The following is a 19,701-nucleotide window of genomic DNA, read 5'->3' on the forward strand; positions in this document are numbered from 1 at the left end:
GTTAACTAAAAACAATTTCAGGTAATTAGTAGTTTCCTAAGGGAAAAGGGAATGAGCTAATTATCATTGGTCATTACTTAGAAATAGTACTCCCCTCTGGCAGCACAATCATACTGACACATTTGCTTTGGTCTTTTGTAAGGGGCACATTTTTACTGCATGATCAGTCTGTGGTTAAGCAGTTTCTCCAACCAAAGTGCAGGCCCAATTCCCTCACACTACAGTCTTTTGTCATTCCTAACTCTGTCATAGGCCTCAGGAGGTCTGCAGTGTAACATTTTGAGGATTCTCAATATTACCAAGATCTCACTTCACTCCATGTGTAGTCCAGGGACAACCAGAAGCAGAAACATGCAACAAGTTCAAATGCCGCGCCACCACAAAGACACCGCTACCGGTAGATGCACTGTAAACAACATTTTAGGCCAGGCAAGGGGATGTAGGATAAAGACAAATAAAATCTGCGTAGCTGGTTCCAAACACATGGGACTTTCAGCTGCGCGGCTGCTGTTTGTGTCCCGTTTGATACCAGAGTTCTTATTTCTTACAAATCTTCCATACTTTAGTAAAGCCACTTCCTTTGCTATTTCAACCAAGTACATTTTTTTCCTAAACCTAACCAAGTATTGTTGTTGCCTTAACATAATCTGAAGTGTAGGCGCAGGCGCATTGATCACCGGCCATCCTTCTTTGGGACTTTTATTGTTGTTGTTTAGTTTTAAATGGAAACCACACTGTTAACCAGTGTTAATCATTTCTCTTTCTGTCTCTTTTCACTGTCCAATTGAGTTATTTATATTCATTTATTTTACTGCGAAAAATCGAGAAAAATACATCTCTTGTTTTGTGTGGGAAACGGATTTTCACCATCAGTGTTTAACCCTGTAACACTGTACGCTGTTTGATAATGACTTCCTGCCAGATTAAGTAATAGGCCAATCAGTGGCAAAGGAACTCGGCCAGGAAGCGAACCAATGAAGAAGGGTTAGGGTTGGTTTGTGGGCTCTTCCGTGGCACTTTATTTCTGATGACAATTAAATCAGCAGCATGTGGATCCAGGAGACTGTCGTACTGGTTTTGGTATTTCGAAAAAGGAAAATCTGTTTTCCATTGAAATCTTTCTCTTTCTTCTCCTACTTAATTTATTATTTCCTGTCTTTGTATCGGATATATTTTATGTCTAATGATCCATCAGCAACACATGCAAGAACCGCTTGTTATTCAAATGAAAATGTCCCTCTAAGGACTGGACTGTATATACTGATATTGTTTGTCTCGAACTACATGTAGCAGATGGTTTTTGCTAACATTTGATAGTTTTGGCCATTTACTGTCAGTCTCAATGTCTCACTCTAAACACAAATATAATTTTGGTCTCACAGCTAACTAGGCAATTGCTCTAACCCTTACCATAAACACACTCTCACATAATCCCTTAGCCTCCTGGCCATAAACAAGTTCCAAAGTCAATCAATGTGGCGCTTTATCCCCCCCCAAAAAAAACAATTACTTGATCCTTTTACAGAACAGGCTCAACAAGCCAAATCCTAGCAAGATCTCAAACACATGTGACTTGCTCTGACTGACTGCCTGTTTGTGTGCGGGAGCAACACCTCAAATATATCCTGCTGTTTTCCAGCCAACCAAGCCGCCAGTATATCAAATTCACCAGCTTTGAGCCTCTGACGGACGAGTCTGCCTTTAGTAAATGCTCCAAATATAAAAAAATGTACATCCTTTAATGCAAACATTGGACCATTTTGTATTTTTACATTCCTCTTCATCGGGACTGCACAATTCAGTGCACTTTACGCTAATTAGATCAAACTAAAAAATAGCTTTCATAGTAACAAATATACATTTAGCTAGCTATCTAAACACAAGAGACATAAAGAAGTTGACTGGCAAAAGGTTCCACATTGATAACTAAATATATGCTGGGATATTATGATGAAGACCGACAAATCAAATAAAAAAAACATTTGTAATAAAACATCAGCCAAGCGGATTTGAAGATAAAACACAAACAGTTTTGGATTTCCCCCTCTATGAAGTCTCTGCAGTCTATCATTTACACCTCCAGCAGCTCTGGTAAACATCTCAGTCACAAGATTCATTTCGCCACATATCTTCAAATGTATACTCCAACCTTAAACGAAAACCTAATGTAAAAATAATTGTGAATTAAAGTATGTTATAATCAAAAAATCTTCTCTTACAATAGTCTATAATCATCAGATCAAAAGAAATCAGACAATTTGAGTCAGTATAATACCATGTCATTAACTGTATCATACCCATCTACCAACACCTCTCATGCTCTGGCTGAACAGCAGCAAAACTAAGTTCAGTCTGACTATCAATAATCATTCCAAGTGTGTGTTCAAGAATTGGGCCAATCCACCTTTAAGTAATTATAAGTGGCCTTACTGTCTTTCTTTAAAGAAGTGAAGGATGACGGAGGAATGTGCTGCTGGCATTTTGTCTCCTTTCTATGATTTGCAGGCAGCTGGAGAGTAAATAGATGGGTGGCGGCAGAGCTGTCAGTCAAAATCGACCAACCGCTTTCACCTTCGGCTGAGTTACAGTGGGAGTGTGTGTCAAAACTTTCAAACAGAAATCCCTGATTGGTAAAATATCTACGATACAGCGCTATTATTCAACTGTACATTAATCATTATTATCACATTACTAGAGTTCAGCCTCTCACTAAAGGAAGTCAAACTCAGTGAGCAAAGTAGCCATCAAGGCTCACATATCAGGAACTAAATGAGCCATGAATAAATCTAATTTGCAACATGATGACCATCTCAGTTTGATGTGAAAATAAACCCATGATTAAAGTGATTTCGATTTTGGAGACAGGCGCAGACCTCAGACAACAGCTGGCCCCCGTCTGCCTGACTAAATATCCATTTACTCCGACCCCGTCCCACTGCAGCACGGCGGTTTATCAGTGCGAACTGTATTTTCACAGGAATGTCAAAACATGCTTTGCAGAAATTAGAGGAGTATACTGGGACACACAAAGGCTCAAATATCACCTACAGAAGAAGGAAAGTGATTCCCTCATGTAAATAACTAATTCCTTAAATACATTTTTAAAGCAGATATGAACCTACATGGAAATGTGTGTGTGTGTTTCTGTACGTGCACACTTGATGTTTCTTCATCTCTCTTCATCTTTTGATTGCTTTAATTACAGACTTACTGTCAGCTTCCCACTCTGTGCGCAGGAAAAACAAACTCTTAGGGCACATGAAAAGAAGTCACACACACACACACACACACACACACACACACACACACACACACACACACACACACACACACACACACACACACACACACACGCACACGCACACGCACACACACACACACACACACACACACACACACACACACACACACACACACACACACACACACACACACACACACACACACACACACACACACACACACACACACACACACACACACACACACACACCTATCCCAGCCCCAGTCAGTCAGTAGGCTCTTTGATTCTCTGCCTGCCGGTGATCTGTCTTTCATCATCTCCTCTCCCTGATCCCTTGTTCCCCTCTCTAGCTCTGCTGGGGCAGAACATCTCTCTGTCTCCGTCGATGTTTATTCTGCGCTGGCTGTAGGTGGGAAGCCTAATCTGCAATCAGGAATCCGTCTGTACGTCTTATTGCTGCCCTCTAACTAACGGATAATAAAGGGACTGAAATACAAAGCCATTCTCTTAACTAAAAATGGGCTATATGTTACGATAAATACGTTTCTAGACTAAACAGAACAGCAACAAGCTATAAAATAATGTACTTACAAGCATACTGGCAAATCTCTAATATTTATGACCTTTTTTTTTGTGAAATATTCCTTTTCACTAACATAAATCAGCATTGTATCCACATGGTTAATTTCAGATTGTTTCCAGTTGTCAGCATTGAAATAATAAACCGGGTTTTCAGAGAGTTCTTAAAACAAATCTTTGGGCTTTTAAAGTCTTTTTTTAGCATGTGGATAATTCTAGTGATTTGAGCAGCAGCTAATCATGATGGATGTAGATATCTTCAAAGCGCAAATCCTCATCTATCCACTGAGGCCAATCCCAGGTAAAGACTTAAGAATATAAGCAGTGACTTAGAGGGATGAAAGTTGTAGAGAAAGAGAAGCATTCACGTCAAACCCTGCTAACGTATTTTCAACCTGCCCCCAGGAGGGCGTCACACAGATCCCACCATCTGCACAGGTGCCCCGAACTACAAAGCAATCCCTCACCAGCGTCCCACCTGCCAATAAAACAATCATTATCAAGACCCCCCTCCCTAGTCCCAGATATCCCACTGCACTGCAGAAGAAATTGATGAAGGTTTCCCATGCAGAGGTCTCTTCAGCAAACACATAGACCACAAAACCCAAATTGATTAAACGTGCTCCCTTCAGGCTGCATGAAGACGTTATTATTGGTTTGCTGTGCGTAAGGATATAATAATATTGAGAGTATAACTCATGATTAGAAAAGATTATTTTTTCCTTTATGTAGCTTTGCTCTGATTATTACATTTATATTAAAATATAATGAAATGCAGCTACCTCCTCATTTTGCAGGGGACCGCCTGGAGCCCACTCTGGGAATCCTGATGTTGTCTTAATCTAATGTATTTGTTGGTTGCCCGTCCTGGTGACTGTCCGTTATGTAATAGTATATTGTTTACTTTTGTTTGTTCCCTTGAGGACAGTGTGCGTCCGTTTTAGATTTGCACACTGAAAGTGCCTCAGAATTATAAAATATGAATTGAAGATTACATTTTTATAGCCTGTTTTTTTCTTTTTATCAGGGAGTTATTTATTTGATCATTTAAGAATACCTGTCAGGGTCAATGTAAATGCACTTTACTGTGTGCATTACCTCTTGTTTTTCTCAATCTCAACATTAACTGTAAGCATTTTTGCAATCAAGTAAAATGCTATAAATGTTTTTGTTATTCTGTCACTTTGGAATTTACTTTAAGGCAAGTGCATGTTATGTTTCTCTTTTGAAAAAAGTAATGCACATTTTGTGAACTACTCTCTTCTTTATACTGCGTCCTTTCTGCTAAGTCTGACTTGAGCGCTCTAAAAACTGTGCTAGTAAAGAAGTAAATTGTTCAAGTGGAGCCTTGTCCAAATGTCATAAACATGAGTATCCCTGTAGGGATGAGTATGACACTGACATGTTAGTTTCTTTAGATTTATCTCCTTGTGGATCGTTAGCGTATCCCTATAAACCTACAAGTCTCTCCTTCACATACTGTGGATGATAATCAAAATGCTATACATAGTTAGAATACAAAGCAAACATTCTCGCACATGGTTCTGGTTCTGGTGAGACAGTTTGGATAAAAGCTTTCACCAAACAGTCCTGCCATACATTTAAACAAACTTAATAAGCTGAAATGACTTGACTTCCATAAGTAAACTTACTTACTTCATCTTAGATGTGTGAAGCATTATGAAACATTCAGCTCTAACAGGCCTCCTGAGATCTATAAATTCTCTCGCCAGTTACGCTCTGTGGATTGGAATCAGCTGTGACATAAATCTCAACGATAATCAAATCAATAGGGTCATTGTGTGAAATCTAGTACCGAGAAGCATTAAGCGTCAGAGCGGCGTATAAGTCAACAAATCATCTATGCTCTTCACTCTGGAGGAGGATGATCATGACTACAGGCGCTGGCTTTGTTACTTTTTTCTGCCTTCATCCCTTTAATCCTCAGAAACCATATTAACTTCTTTTGAAGATGAGTTACACTCCCTCCCCTGTTTCTTCTCTGTGTCTCTTTGCCTTTCTACCTGTGAACATGAAAGATTCAATGGCAGCGGAGACGCTCTGTGCTGGGGGCTTCAGGGGGAGAGAGAGAGAGACAGATAGAGAGATAGAAAGAGGGGGAGAGAGAGAGAGTGAGGGGGGGAGAGACGGATTGATTTCCACCTCCAGCAGCTACAGTTCAAAGCCAGCCAGCAGACTTCAGAGGCTCGGCAGGACCCGGCACGTCCCCAGCCGGGCCGCGCTGCCTGTCTGCGGGCAGGACTTCCCCCAGGGGCCCCGGGGCCCGGGACAGTCAGGCGGCACCAAGAAAACAATTATGCAGACAGAGGAGAAAGGTGTGCAAGGTCACACACTTACTCAAACACACAGCCAAAAATACAGTGTCATTGACTCCCTAACACATCAGACACTATAGGACTGTCTACATACAAACACTGACTATAGAGAAATAATAAGCAGCATTTCAATAATTTGTTATCAAGATTATGTCCTAAGCCCAAACCTTTGCTATTGCATCTTCTTCTTCTCTAATCACAATGATCAAAACCATCCCAAGAGAATAAACTCAGTGTTTACATCTGCAGATGTTTGAGATCCAAAAGTCACAGCCTTGTCAAAAAAGCAATCCAGGCCTAAACTGTGAAGCTGGTGATGTGAGAAATAATCTTGTTTGTCTTCCACCTTGGGCTACAACCTTTGCAGCAACACGCACAGTACCTTTCACAAACTTCACAATGTATTAGAGGATATGCCTGTTACACATGGATTGTAGACTACTTACAAATGTAGTTCATGCAGATGACATTCATGCCGAGAATCATTTTCCAGTCTCATGCATGACAACAAACTACATTTAAAGCATGAAATAAACACTTTGGCATCAGCCTGTCAAATAAATAAAAATGCCATCTTAATTAAAGTAGAAAAGCATAGTTTAGTTTCCTTTTGCATAGTTTAACACAACCCAGACAACATTAGTAGACAATGTTTTTCTTAAGACACTCATTGTTTCTGTCCTAAACTCTATATTTCTTATTGCAAAAAAACAATCATTTTTAAGGTGAAATTAAATAAAGCAAATGTTTGTTTTGCATAATAAGTGTGGCTCAGGAATTTCCCCAAAGTCTTGCAGCAATCCGTCCTTGCATTCCTGAGAGCGGAGCTGCGGTGAAGTCTTACCTGGAGCTCCGAGAGGGGGGACGCTGCTCTGCTCTCTCCGCGGCTCTGAGGCTCGGCTGGCGGCTCTTTCGGTCCTGATGACCGGGGATCAATCTCTGGCGAGCTGTCGAGTAAGCATGGCCGAGGGACTGGCTGTCTGCGACTTCTTACTCCACTAAATCCAAGTTGTGTCTCAGCCTCCACTTTGGTGCATGTCGGTGTGTCTGCAGGCTCCTCCTTGATGGGAAAAATGTGAGAAGTTCCCTCCGCCCTGAATGAGAGACGGATTAACATGTCCCAGGTAGACGCTCTCTCTGGGGGACAATTAACGAGCGGCACGCTGCCACTCAACTCCGCCATCTAGTGGACAGAGACCTGCACTGGCAGAACCATGGAAGTGGATAAACTCAAGTTTCGAGGTATTTGAATGTCACTCACATGCACATGAAATACCTTAAAGATCTTATCTCGCAGGATTCCTCAAGCAATGCTACTTAAATATGGGCTTAGAATTAGAAAAAAATTGAAAAGTAAAAAGTAAGGGACACAATAGTGCATAAAGTATAAATACCGTACACAGTTGCAAACCAAAAGGTGTAAAAGGTGGTAGTGTTTGGGTGATGTTGATGTAGCAATATAATGTCATGGTTATCGTAGACGGACATTAGTAACCCTTTGCAATTACTTTCATCAAATGTGTTCTGCGAATGGTGTGTTAGCTCACCCAAAAGCAGTATTTCGAGAAAACATATTCACTAAAACTAACATTATTTTAATATTGTAGATGCTTATCCCATACTGAATTTGTGTGAGTTTGATCACAAGCAGACTTACGTATCAGGCCTGCAAATAACTATGACTTACATTATCAATTCATTTGCCAATTGATTTCTCAAATAATAGAGAATTATTAGGATAGGAAATAAAATATGTTCTTAGCTAGTTTCTAGAGCCCACATTGACGTCTTTAAAATAATCTAGGTTCAACAATTTAAAATGTAAAACTTGTTCTTGTAATACATGCAGTAGGCGTATGACTTTTAACTTACACCATTACCAGGATCATTACTATTACTGCTACCAATATTGCAATAATTGGCATGTCTTAGTCAATATTACAGATATCTGCAACTACGTGCTAACACCACTTACACTTCTAGAGTTTCACCTCACTTACACGTCAACAGTCTTTGCCATTTGTATTGGTATAAAAGCTCAGTATGCAGTGTCTGTAGGGCAAAACAGAGGCAGACTTTTGACTTACGTGCACACATAACAACCACACTACAGAACAACTTTGCTTATTACCACTATCACCCTGACAGTACTTAAAGTGAAGACAACCCCCACATAAAAAACACTATTTTCTGATGACAAACTGTCTTTGTAGGAGCAACTATGAATTAGTTTGAGTGTGTCTGTGTGTGTTTGTTTGATATGACTGGAGCCTGTTGTCTGAGTTGGACTAAAGCTTGGACTTTAGTCTTCCTCTCCTCCTCCTCCTTTCCGCTGCTACTTCTTTTCTCAGCCACAGGAAGGGTGAGATAAAAGAGGGGCTTTGAAAACACTGGGAGTCTTGTAATTACTCACTCTCCCTCTCTGTGTCTTTTTTACCCTCCTGTCCCTACTTTTATTTCTCCCTGTACCTTCATCTTCTTTTACCTTCATGGTCACTCTCTTTTTTTCTTACACTTTCTCTGTCCCTCTTTCAGTCTGTTTCCTTCTCTCCGTCTCCATCCTCCTCTCTTTTCTTTCGTCTCGCTGTGCCCCTCCTTCTTTGAGAGGCTCCTTGATGTCGATCCAGGGGCTTCCTGACTGAAAGGGAGGATGAGAGGAGAAGAGATTAGATGAGAAGAGAGGATAAAGAGAGGATGAGAGAGGATAACAAGGAGACTGATGAGCTCTGCTGAGAGAATGATGGCTGCTCTGTCACACACCGGACAAAAACACATATTAAGCAAGACCCGTATTTACTATGATTGATGGTGTAACAGAAAAACACATTGCATTGACGCTGCATAAAGTGAAATGGGGTATAACAAGAGAGGAAATGTTGAGATAATGGGACATATATAATACACGAGGCAACAAAAAATATAGCAAACTCAGGCTCAATGTGACCAAAAAGATTTAACAAGATCAGATACAAGAGATATCGGATTATTTGATAAGGCGACATCGCATATGGTAGGATAACATATCCTCTGTGTACTGCATGTTCCTTGTGGGACTTGTTGCATTAACTAGTAGGATGCAGCAAAGAAAAAAACATTTATAATACAAATATGCACCTGGAAGGGAAAGACAAACATAGAATGCTTGAAAAACAGCATTAATGATTGAAAAGTGCCATTAAAAATCTAATTTTGTAGATCATTCATGTGTTGTTTTCAATTCAGTTGACTTATTCACATATAGGAAGGTACCATTGCGCACTGTAGCTATCTTTTCAGTCAACATTAAAGACAAGCATGCTTTGGAACACCATGACCTAAATGTACTGTTTATTTTCAGTTTTCCAAATATATAGACTTGACGTACTGCCTTCCTGTTCTACTTACTTATTTATGGGTCTTTTTTATGAATTTGCGCTAAACAAATAGGGTTTGAGTTATGAAAACTTGGTTCATAAATACATTCATCACTGGCAGGAAATATTCTACCAAGTCTTAAGGTCAACATGCATTAATGTTGGAGTCTTGAGTTTTTAAGAGCAGCTGTCACTGTCTCTCCTGTTTGAACCCCTCTCAGCCGCACATCAAAGCGCTGCAGCTCAGAGAGATAGCAGTCAGCGGAGGCCTCATTTGCTGCGTGCTATAATGAAATTAGGCTAACTTTAATTTGCAGCAAAATCATTAAAGCAAACTTCCTCATGCTTTTTATGTGCCCCAAGGAGACTCTAACTCTGAAAGAAGAACATTAATAATATGGTCTAAGTGTTTTGAAGTTCATGGATGAAATCAATGAAAAAGAAAAATATGCTTCAGCTGATATTTCATACTAGCCCTTTTATCCTCTAAGGAAGAGTGCACATTTGAACCACAGAGCGTACATACACTTCAGATTTCAAATGATAACATACATGTTTACTTTACTTACTCTATATATCCAATATTTCCAACCAAATATAAAAACTAAAGGCAATATGCATCACTTTAGTTAAAACAGCTGTTACATTAAGCCAATATGTTGGTTTTACCCAAGCTGAAAAATAGACTGGTGAAAAGCAACTTAGTGCATTTACTTAAAACTGTAAGCACAGATTTTGGTTCTTGTACTTAACTTGATAATTTCCATTTACTGCTGTTGTTAACTTTTACTTCGAGGCAAATATTTTGCTTTTACTTCACTAGGTTTATGCTTACTTAAAATACTAGTTACTTTCCAATATCAGGATACTGCTGCAATATAAAATCAACAAAAAATACATTATGATATTATACCAATAACACTTTATTGGTCACCAGGGTGGGTATATTCACCAAATAACATATAAAATATATTTAAATACCTTCAGATTGTTACCAACCTTAATGAGGTGCAACATTAAAGTGAGATTGATCAATACACATCAATAACCATAACCCTATAATATATATTATTCTGAATAAATTCTACTTTAACTTTTGGTAATTTAACCAGAGTTTGCTAGTTAGACATTTGTACTGTACATTTAATAATGTAAAATTACATCCATGATTTGATTTGTTCTTTCTCTTTTTCTTATGATTTGATTTGTATTTCTGCAGTATATAGTTGCTGCTTTTTTTCCACTCCTGCTGATTTTTTTATTTTATTTGGTTATTTAACCTTACTTTTACTTATGTACTACTTTAAGAACACACACGCTGTAAAAACAGACCCCCTACCGACTCTGTGACCTTGTTAGCACCCCTATTAATACCCCCCCTCCCTTTGCACATTGTCTGTGAGAACTGAGAAGACACTCATCCTCTAACTACTCTTCAACGAGGAAGCAAAGAGCCGGTTGCCATGGTAACTACCGTGTCAGCTAACCTACTTTTGCATGAACGAAGGACATTGGTCGATAGGAGAGAGGTGTATGGTATAGGTACATAGAGGACACACACACACACACACACACACACACACACACACACACACACACACACACACACACACACACACACACACACACACACACACACACACACACACACACACACACACACACACACAAACTCTACATATTCATTATATTTGATCGTCTCTTGCCAATATGAATAAATCTTTCACCCTTATTCTCAGCCAATAGGAGAAGGTGGCTGTTTGCATAGCAATGATGAGAGGATGAGAGTTATTAGGGATATCATTGATAAAGACAAGGATAAAAGAGGAGCATATGAAACTTTGGTGAACCATGGAGATAAAAAAGGTTGATGGAGAAGAAAAACAATAAAAAATAAAAAATGAATGCAGTGTCAGGTCAACTCAAGTTCATTTTCTTAGCTCATCATCACAATAATTTCCCATGGGACAACATTCAATTACAAATTAATTACGCTGTTTATTGCAAATATCACAGTACAGTGTGCAGCTAAAATAAAATGCAGCGCGTCGAGCACTGAAAGCCCATTGGAAACACATAAGAGGCCGAACTAACTTACCTTGGCAAGCCTCAAGCAAATCTGGCACCCTTGACTGACCCTCTACCCTCAGGATGGAGAGAGAAAAAAGCAATAATACAGTTTTAAGGGGGGAAAGGGCCCTCACAAGGTCTGCTTAGCATGTCATAATATGCCAGTCGGTGCTCAAAACGACATAACCTGGACATGGACACACCATTTAATAAGACAACAAATATTCCCACGGAGTATATGAGTAAAGTGCATTCAAAAATGTATATAACGTGTACAGTTTATGCATACACTGAATACAGTTGTGCAGTAGGCCTTTATTGCATGTGTTTTGCATGTATGTGTCAATCTTATTGACATCAAACAGAGCTGTTTAACCCATGCATCTGCAAAGTGCTAGTTTCCCTCCCTAATTGACCCGTCTCCTGTTTAAACAGCATCCACCTCGTGTTTGTTATTGACGGCAATGCGTCCTGCAGGGAGCCCCGACCATGCTGCTTAAATGGATTGAGGGGATTTTCAACCAACAATCTTTTTTTTGTTCTCTCTCTCCCTGTAGTACCCCTCTAATTCTGAATCATTGGCTGTGGAGAATTGTATTAGGCAGATGAAACACGCTGGGCCTGAGACATGAGTGGGTATGATAAACAGAGAGCGAGAGACATCATGCATTTGGGCTCCATGCCAGCACTTGTGGGCCGCTGCGTTATAGCGAGGCATTCAGAATCAAAGCTTGACAACAACAACATACACAAACGTTTTTTAGTGGCTGCGTTACTGTAGCATTGCAATGTTTCGCAGCCATGGGGGAACCGATAGGAAATGGCAAGTCTCTGAAGATGAAATGTAAGGGGAATAGAGCAGAAGGTCTTCAAGTCATTACTGCTGCAAGAGAAGTAGAAGCTCTTTCTACGTCTTGTTGTCTTTTGATTTTAGGGCTTATAATGACTGTCATTTTGCATTTAGTTACTAGAAAATGTTGAATTAATGTCGCTTTGATTCATACCACGTATGTACAAAGACTGCTGGACTAAATGAGTTTGTCTCAGTCTCTATTAAGTGTATTTACTGGGCCAGATTTCATTGTGTTGCATGCATTTCAACTGTTATTGACAATGTTTAAAGCCAGCTTGCTTCTCACAACATATGTTATTATATTTATTTAACCTTGATTAGTGCGAATGCTGTTTACAGCATTCCACTATAGTACTTCAATTTCTTTATTCTTCCCCTTATTATTATTTCACCAATATTTTGGCTCTCCATAACTTCAGCTTACTTTCAGCTACAGAAACCATTCAAATATCAAACTATTCAACCTGTTCAGGAATCGATGGGAAACCTTCAACTTTTAAAAAATATTTTATACTTTTTGAAATATTCAGCTTTTTAAACTCTTTTTTTTAACATTGAAGTCAATGGGAGATGCCTTCAAATCCTCTTTTCCTACACTTTGCGCCAAATGCTTCTCCTTCCACATAATTTTAGCTAGACACTTCATTCCAACTTTCAAATGATCACAAGACCTTCAGCGATAAAACTTGTTATTCAGATTCTTCATATCTTTTACACTTTTTGAGATAATTAACTTTGTTTGGAGCTTGGTAGAGAGGCCTTTTTCAGATTTTAACATTAGTGTGGATGGAGCAGCTCGTTAAGTCTAGAGTGCTTTGATCTCAAAACAGAGTGCAGCAGTGCTCCCCCAAAAATGTTTTAAACTTGCCATAATTCCCAAACCCGACATTCTTGAGACATCATTTTTCATGATAAACGTAGGAAAACATCTCATAGCTTGAAAAATGACAAATAATTAAGCAAAATAATTAAATAAAATGCCTCTTGAGGGCATGAAGTGACAAAAACGTTCAACATGTCTCCATTAAAGCCCATTGTAATTTCAGGCAGATATTTCCTCACAGCAGCAGCCGCACACCTTTCTTAAACTGCCAAAAAAGCCACATTATTAACCCGAAAGTAAAGAAAAATTACACTTCAGATACTCAACTTCCTTGACATGCTTCACGTTTTGAAATTTCACAGATATCTGTTATCGTTCTTCCACAAAACGTTCACATGTAAGAGGTTCATCTCATTCAGAACAATGAAGCCTTTGATCTATACATAGCTCGTTAGCTCAACTGTCAACACCTGTGTTTGAACAGGATGATGTCATCACTTTGTCAGTTCAGTTGTCTGTTGTCTGTTGTCTGTTGTCTGTTGTCTGTTGTCTCTCTCTCTCTCTCTCTCTCTCTCTCTCTCTCTCTCTCTCTCTCTCTCTCTCTCTCTCTCTCTCTCTCTCTCTCTCTCTCTCTCTCTCTCTCTCTCTCTCTCTCTCTCTCTCTCTCTGGTGACAAAATTGTCAGATATACTACTCAATGCATTCTTTTGGGACTCAGTGATGCAGTTGGTTGTCTTTGATCTCTGGACACACACACAGGTGTTATGATTGGGTGTTATGAGTAGGTGCTCAGGAACAGAAACAACACTGACAGACTGGACTTTAACAGACTGTCTCAGCCTATTATTTTCTGTCCGATGGAGACTTCATACTACTTATATCTGATATTTAACTCCTTCAGCCTAATTTTAGCTGCAGAAACCATTCAACTATTAACTTATTCAGCTATTTCAGGACATTGAGGCTATCAATGTTGTTGTTTATACCTTTTTTAAACCTTTTCTTTTAAATATTAAGCTTCTTCACTATTTTTCCTACTCTGCAATGCATTTGAGCTGTAACAATTTTGATTCAAATCATTTCACTTTTCAGCATTTCTCCGCTAAGTTCAGCAACACACATACTTGGTTTTTGTAGCTACAAGCAGCATCTAATCAGAGCAGACATGCCCACAGACAGACAGAGACACAGGCCCCGGCCCCACGGGAACGAAAACGGGTTGTATCCGCATATTTCTCTTGCATATAGCCCTTTTTGCCACACGAGGCCGTAACGAAACGATAGAAACGGACCCCGCAAACGACAACGGGTCCAAAGGTGGATAGATCTGGGAACGGAGCGCTCTGGGGGGTCCAACGGCTCCGTGTGATCGCCTCTATACGATCATTTTGTGATAATGACGACGCAATAGCCCCGCCTCCTCCCCCCCTCTGCTGCTCACCCCCGCAAAAGTACACTGCACACTGAATTCAGATTATTATTTATCTTTATCTCGATATGGACATAAACGCGAGTGAAGTCTAATCTGACAGGACGGAGACACGCAGCTCCTCCCGCTGTGATGCAGCGGGAGCAAAACACACACTTCAAGTCAGATCATCACCCTTAGCTATTTTAATTACCTCTCAAACTACCTAAACTAGTTATAAATATGTTTATTTTTACTGTTGAGTCATCATTACTGGATCAGCTGCTGCATGAGACAGACACTGACGCTGTCAGAAGAGAGGGAGGAAAAAGAGAGGCTCCGTATATTTTATTATTATATATCATTATATAGAGTCGTTATTCATTTGTTTTAAAGCTCAATAAATATCAAAGAAGACCTTTGACCGGCACTTTTATAATTTTGTCCGGAAGATTTCAACTTTAACACACGTTGACCGGCGAAAAACTCTGCCCGGTTCCCTCGGCCCCCACCGTGGAGAATAAACAGAAGTGCAGCCATGACAACCATTCTTCTTCGCTGCTTTTGTGGAGGAAGTTGCTGCTTTTGTGGAGGAAGTTACAGCGCCACGTACAGGCTCGGCATATGTACTGCAGCTGTTCCAGCGGTTGGATCAAAAAAGAGCTGTCTCGTGTGGGCAGACACTATCCGGTGTATATTGCGTGTGGACGGAAGCTTTTTGGCGATTGCGTTTGCGTTAATCCTATGCGTTTTGCCGTATGCGTTCCCGTGGGAACAGACAGACAGACGTAAACAGGTATTTTGATAATGTCGTCACCATGGTAACCTTTGATCTCTGGGCTTACACACACAGGTGTTTGTAAACATTCCTTCACTACTACTTACATGTAATATCTTTATTTAACTCCTTCAGCCTAATTCCAGCTGCAGGAACCATTCAAATATCAAACTATTCAGCCTTTTCAGCACATGATGGGAAACTTTCAACTTTTTCAAAATATGTTATACTTTTTAAAATATTCAGCTTTTTAAAGTCTTTTTTTTAACATGGAAGTCATTGCAATGCATTTGAGCTGTAACAATTTGATTCAAATCATTTATCTTTTCTGCATTTCTCTGCTAAGTTCAGCAACACACTGACTTGGTCTCTGTAGCTAAAAGCAGCTACCATTCAGCTAATAACATATTCAGCTTTTTCTGCATTTTCAGCTAAATTCAGCCACAAATGTTCACAGTTTACAGCATTCGCACGCATTTTCTGCAGGAAATGCATTTTCTAGTTCAGCCTTGTCAATCGAGCACCCGATGTTCCTTTTAGAGAAGCTTCTATTGTGTATTGTGTTATTATGTAAATGTGATATTATGTGTTTTAGTTTACCATTTTTTTCAGATCTGACAAGAAATCATTGTCTTTTCTATTATATTTATATTACATTATCGCATATAATAGCAAAACTGCAATATGCTGGAAGGGGTATTTAGGTACTTCCTTGTGAAAAAATGTAGCAGACATTCTCAGTGTCTGATTAATCAGTGTAAATATGGTTGCACACACAAACACACTCCCGCCTTCTCATTGTATGCCTAAGCAGTCCTCCTTCTGCTTTTCGTCGTGGGTGGTAGGTAGTGGGCCCACCCCTCATCCAGGAAGGCGTCATTGTGTCACACACACACACACACACACACACACACACACACACACACACACACACACTCTGGGACAAACATACACACACACATTTGGCTCAATCACTCCATGATCCCCTCCAGGGCAGAATGATAGAGCAGAGCAGGTCTGAACAGGTGGACAGACAGAGCAGTCATGGCTGAGAAACACACACACACACACACACACACACACACACACACACACACACCCACACACACACACACACACACACACACACAACACACACACACACACACACACACACATCTTAGAATATATAACAATAACCCTTTTTTGTTTAGCCTGCCTGTCCTCTTCAAATACATTAGGGCTGCTATTGTTTCTGTGAATTACAACCCAATTCACACAGTTTTAGGCACTGCCCCTTCTGACAGTTGTTGTCCATATTACCCCCCCCCCCCCCCCCCTTCACATTACACTGTACTTTATCCTACTTTATATTAGCATATTTTGTTCAATATTGCTTCACTTTACTACAATATTAATATCAATCCCTTCAGTTTCGAGAAAGGTTATTTACTTTTGTTAAGTGTTTCCTTCATGTTGTGTCCATTCACAACCATTCCAGGAATACCAGTGTTGAGTCTGATTGGCGTTATAGTTTATATTACGGGAAATTACAGAACATTTCACGTTAAAATGATAACTTTTTGAGATTTAAATTGTTTGAACCAGGTAAAAAACTAAAAGATCAGCAGATGTTAACCACTAGATGTCGCCAGAAACCAAATGTTCTTGATTTCCAGCTGAATGTCGTTCCTGAGGTAATGGAAGAGATCTCTTCGCCTGTCAAATGGCTATGACAGGGTGAGCACTGCTACAGTTTAAGTTTAAAATATATTAAAAGGAAGCAAAACACAACTAAGCAAAACAATCTTCTTGGTTTGAAATCTGTTCCCTCATGCTCAAACTTGGGCAACATCTCTCATAGAAGTATTGCCAGTGACAATACTTTGCGCCTATAGCTTGGCTGACAGTTTTGTGAATTGACGCCCAACTGTATTGAGTTTGACTGAGGCTACATATAAGCTTGGCTTTGTGAGCAGGTGACAAAAAACCTTTCAACATTCTCTCCGGTTTAAGTGTGTGTGTGTTTATGTTTTAACCAGTCAGTGTGACTGTGAAGGTGTGAGAAGAGAAAAACTGACCTGCTGTACACCTCTCTCTCTCTCTCTCTCTCTCTCTCTCTCTCTCTCTCTCTCTCTCTCTCTCTCTCTCTCTCTCTCTCTCTCTCTCTCAGTCTGTATCAATCTGTTTCTAGTGCGTGAGCGCGCGCTGCAGTTCTGATCGGCGCGCGGATGATGATGATGAGAGCGTGACCTCACCGCTTTCTGCACAGCTGCTGGAGAGAGGGGGAGACACAGAGGGAGGAAGAGAGAAACACAAACACGTTGAGGGAGACGGAGCAAGGTACGGACCAGAGGAGAACATTCACACCACAGCGGTAAACTGCTCGGCGCGAGGACTCTGTCGCGGGGCGTCCGTCGCCTCCCAGCATGTTCCCAGCCCCCGGTTCTTCTCTCCGGTACACGAGCCAGTCGTCGCGGCGTCTCCACGGACTCTAAAGCCCAGATGCTCACCCTCTCCGCCGACATGGACGAGTCTTCGTCTCTGCTGGATCTGCTGGAGTGTTCGGTGTGCCTGGAGCGCCTGGACACCACGGCCAAGGTGCTGCCGTGCCAGCACACCTTCTGCCGCCGCTGCCTGGAAAACATTCTGAGCTCCAGGAACGAGCTCCGCTGCCCGGAGTGCCGCATCCTGGTGGACTGCAGGGTGGACGACCTGCCAGCGAATATCCTCCTAGTTCGCCTGCTGGACGGTATTAAGCAGCGGCCGCAGCAGCGAGGCAACGGAGGAGTAGGAGCGAGGCTGTCCCTGGCCGGGGGCTCGCTGCAGGGGTACGCAGTCGGGATATGCGCTTCTCCCCCGGGCAGTGCGATCAGAGAGCTGCCTGTAGCCGTCAGGAGCTCCGCTGTTAAGGTAGGTTACTTTCCCACCATCCATATGTGCAAGTGTCTCTCAATTAAGAGCAACAAACGATGTTTACATGTTTTACCGTTACATGAATCGTTGTTTATTCACGAAAACACAGTAGAAGTCAGTGGTACTTTTTTCAATTCAGCATGCAAAAAACCCAATAACAACTTCAGGATTTGTTCCCTGCTGCCCAGTATAGCACCAGGCGCTGTTGGAAGAAGATTTTGAGGGCACTAGTTCAGACCAATTCCCTATTGTTTATCTCTGCTGTTTGCAGGGGAACAGGGTGTAGCTACAGCATGCTGCCTGCACAGATACACTGCTGTTGTATAGATAGATGTGAATATTGAGTCTATGCTGAATATTCATGCATTGAGTCTGATTTCCGTATAGATTGTTTCATAACTGTGATGAGGAACACACTTGGTGGCTGATACCAAGTTATGGAACATGGAGAAAGAATGAAGAAAACAGCAGTGCACTGCACAACCATCTATTGACTGATGTACTGTTCTCTATTGATTGTTTGGCTGAGTTATCACCTGTAATATTCCCTGATGTGGCACTACTTTGTCTTAATGAGGGTGTCTGTCCTGTGATGTAACTGAGGTATAATTAAGCTGAACTAAGTGGACAAAAGAGGGACACCTGTCTCTGTTGCCATAGTCCTGGTGAAGAACACTTGCCTATAGGCTGCAGCAGTGAGAGGTTTCATAACCCAAGCTCAGTGAAGAGGAATGGAGAGCCTTGTTTGCTTGCGATGCAGTTCATATGCATTGTCTGGTGGCTGTGATGTGAGGCGTGTTGAAGAATGTGGCTGTAATGTGGCAATTAGACAGAAAATGTGATGGCATCAGCACTGTTCTGCAAGATATGTTGCTTGTCATCTCGCCTCCAATTGGTTTCCAAGATCTTACCCACAAATCTTGAAAAACGGCAAGCAGTCGTGGTGAGATAGAAAACCCCAGTTTTATTGCACTTTCATTTCCTAGAAGCTTCAACATAATGAGGTGCAAATCTAGAGCTGCAGTTAACAACTTTTCACATTTCTTAAAAATGTATTATGAGAAACTGTTCAAAGGTTTTATTTGAGGGCAGATAATAATTTTTCTTTCTATGTCATTCCAACTAAGTGTTGCATAATTCACACCAACTGGTGCATATACAGATGTAGCGCTGCAACTAACATTTATTTCCATTATTAATCATTTGCATATTATATTTCTAGATTATCCTTTGGTCCAAAACAGGATTTAGATAGTGAAAAATGTCCCAGGTGATGTCTTTAAATGTCTTGTTTTGTCAGTGTGAAACCTAATATACTGTATATTCAGTTCATTATGATATAAAACAAATGAATATATGCAG

General features: G+C 40.6%; 2 protein-coding genes across 2 annotated transcripts in view; one reads left to right on the top strand and one right to left on the bottom strand.

Annotated features, from left to right (window-relative positions):
- The window catches only part of edar (ectodysplasin A receptor), a 36,836-nt gene extending 29,635 nt beyond the window's left edge, over nucleotides 1–7,201 (bottom strand). Inside the window, exon 1 of the mRNA XM_034134591.1 lies at nucleotides 7,004–7,201. The gene's annotated coding sequence lies outside the window, so the exon portion shown is untranslated. The remainder of the gene's footprint in view (nucleotides 1–7,003) is intronic.
- A 10,520-nt stretch (nucleotides 7,202–17,721) lies between these two features.
- The window catches only part of LOC117485795 (E3 ubiquitin-protein ligase SH3RF3-like), a 97,189-nt gene continuing 95,209 nt past the window's right edge, over nucleotides 17,722–19,701 (top strand). Inside the window, 1 exon segment of the mRNA XM_034134496.1 lies at nucleotides 17,722–18,336. Within this exon segment, the coding sequence (XP_033990387.1) occupies nucleotides 17,929–18,336 (408 nt within the window). The 5' untranslated portion in view covers nucleotides 17,722–17,928.

The sequence above is a fragment of the Trematomus bernacchii genome, unplaced genomic scaffold (assembly GCF_902827165.1).
Source record: "Trematomus bernacchii unplaced genomic scaffold, fTreBer1.1, whole genome shotgun sequence".
Taxonomy (NCBI): Eukaryota; Metazoa; Chordata; class Actinopteri; order Perciformes; family Nototheniidae; genus Trematomus; species Trematomus bernacchii.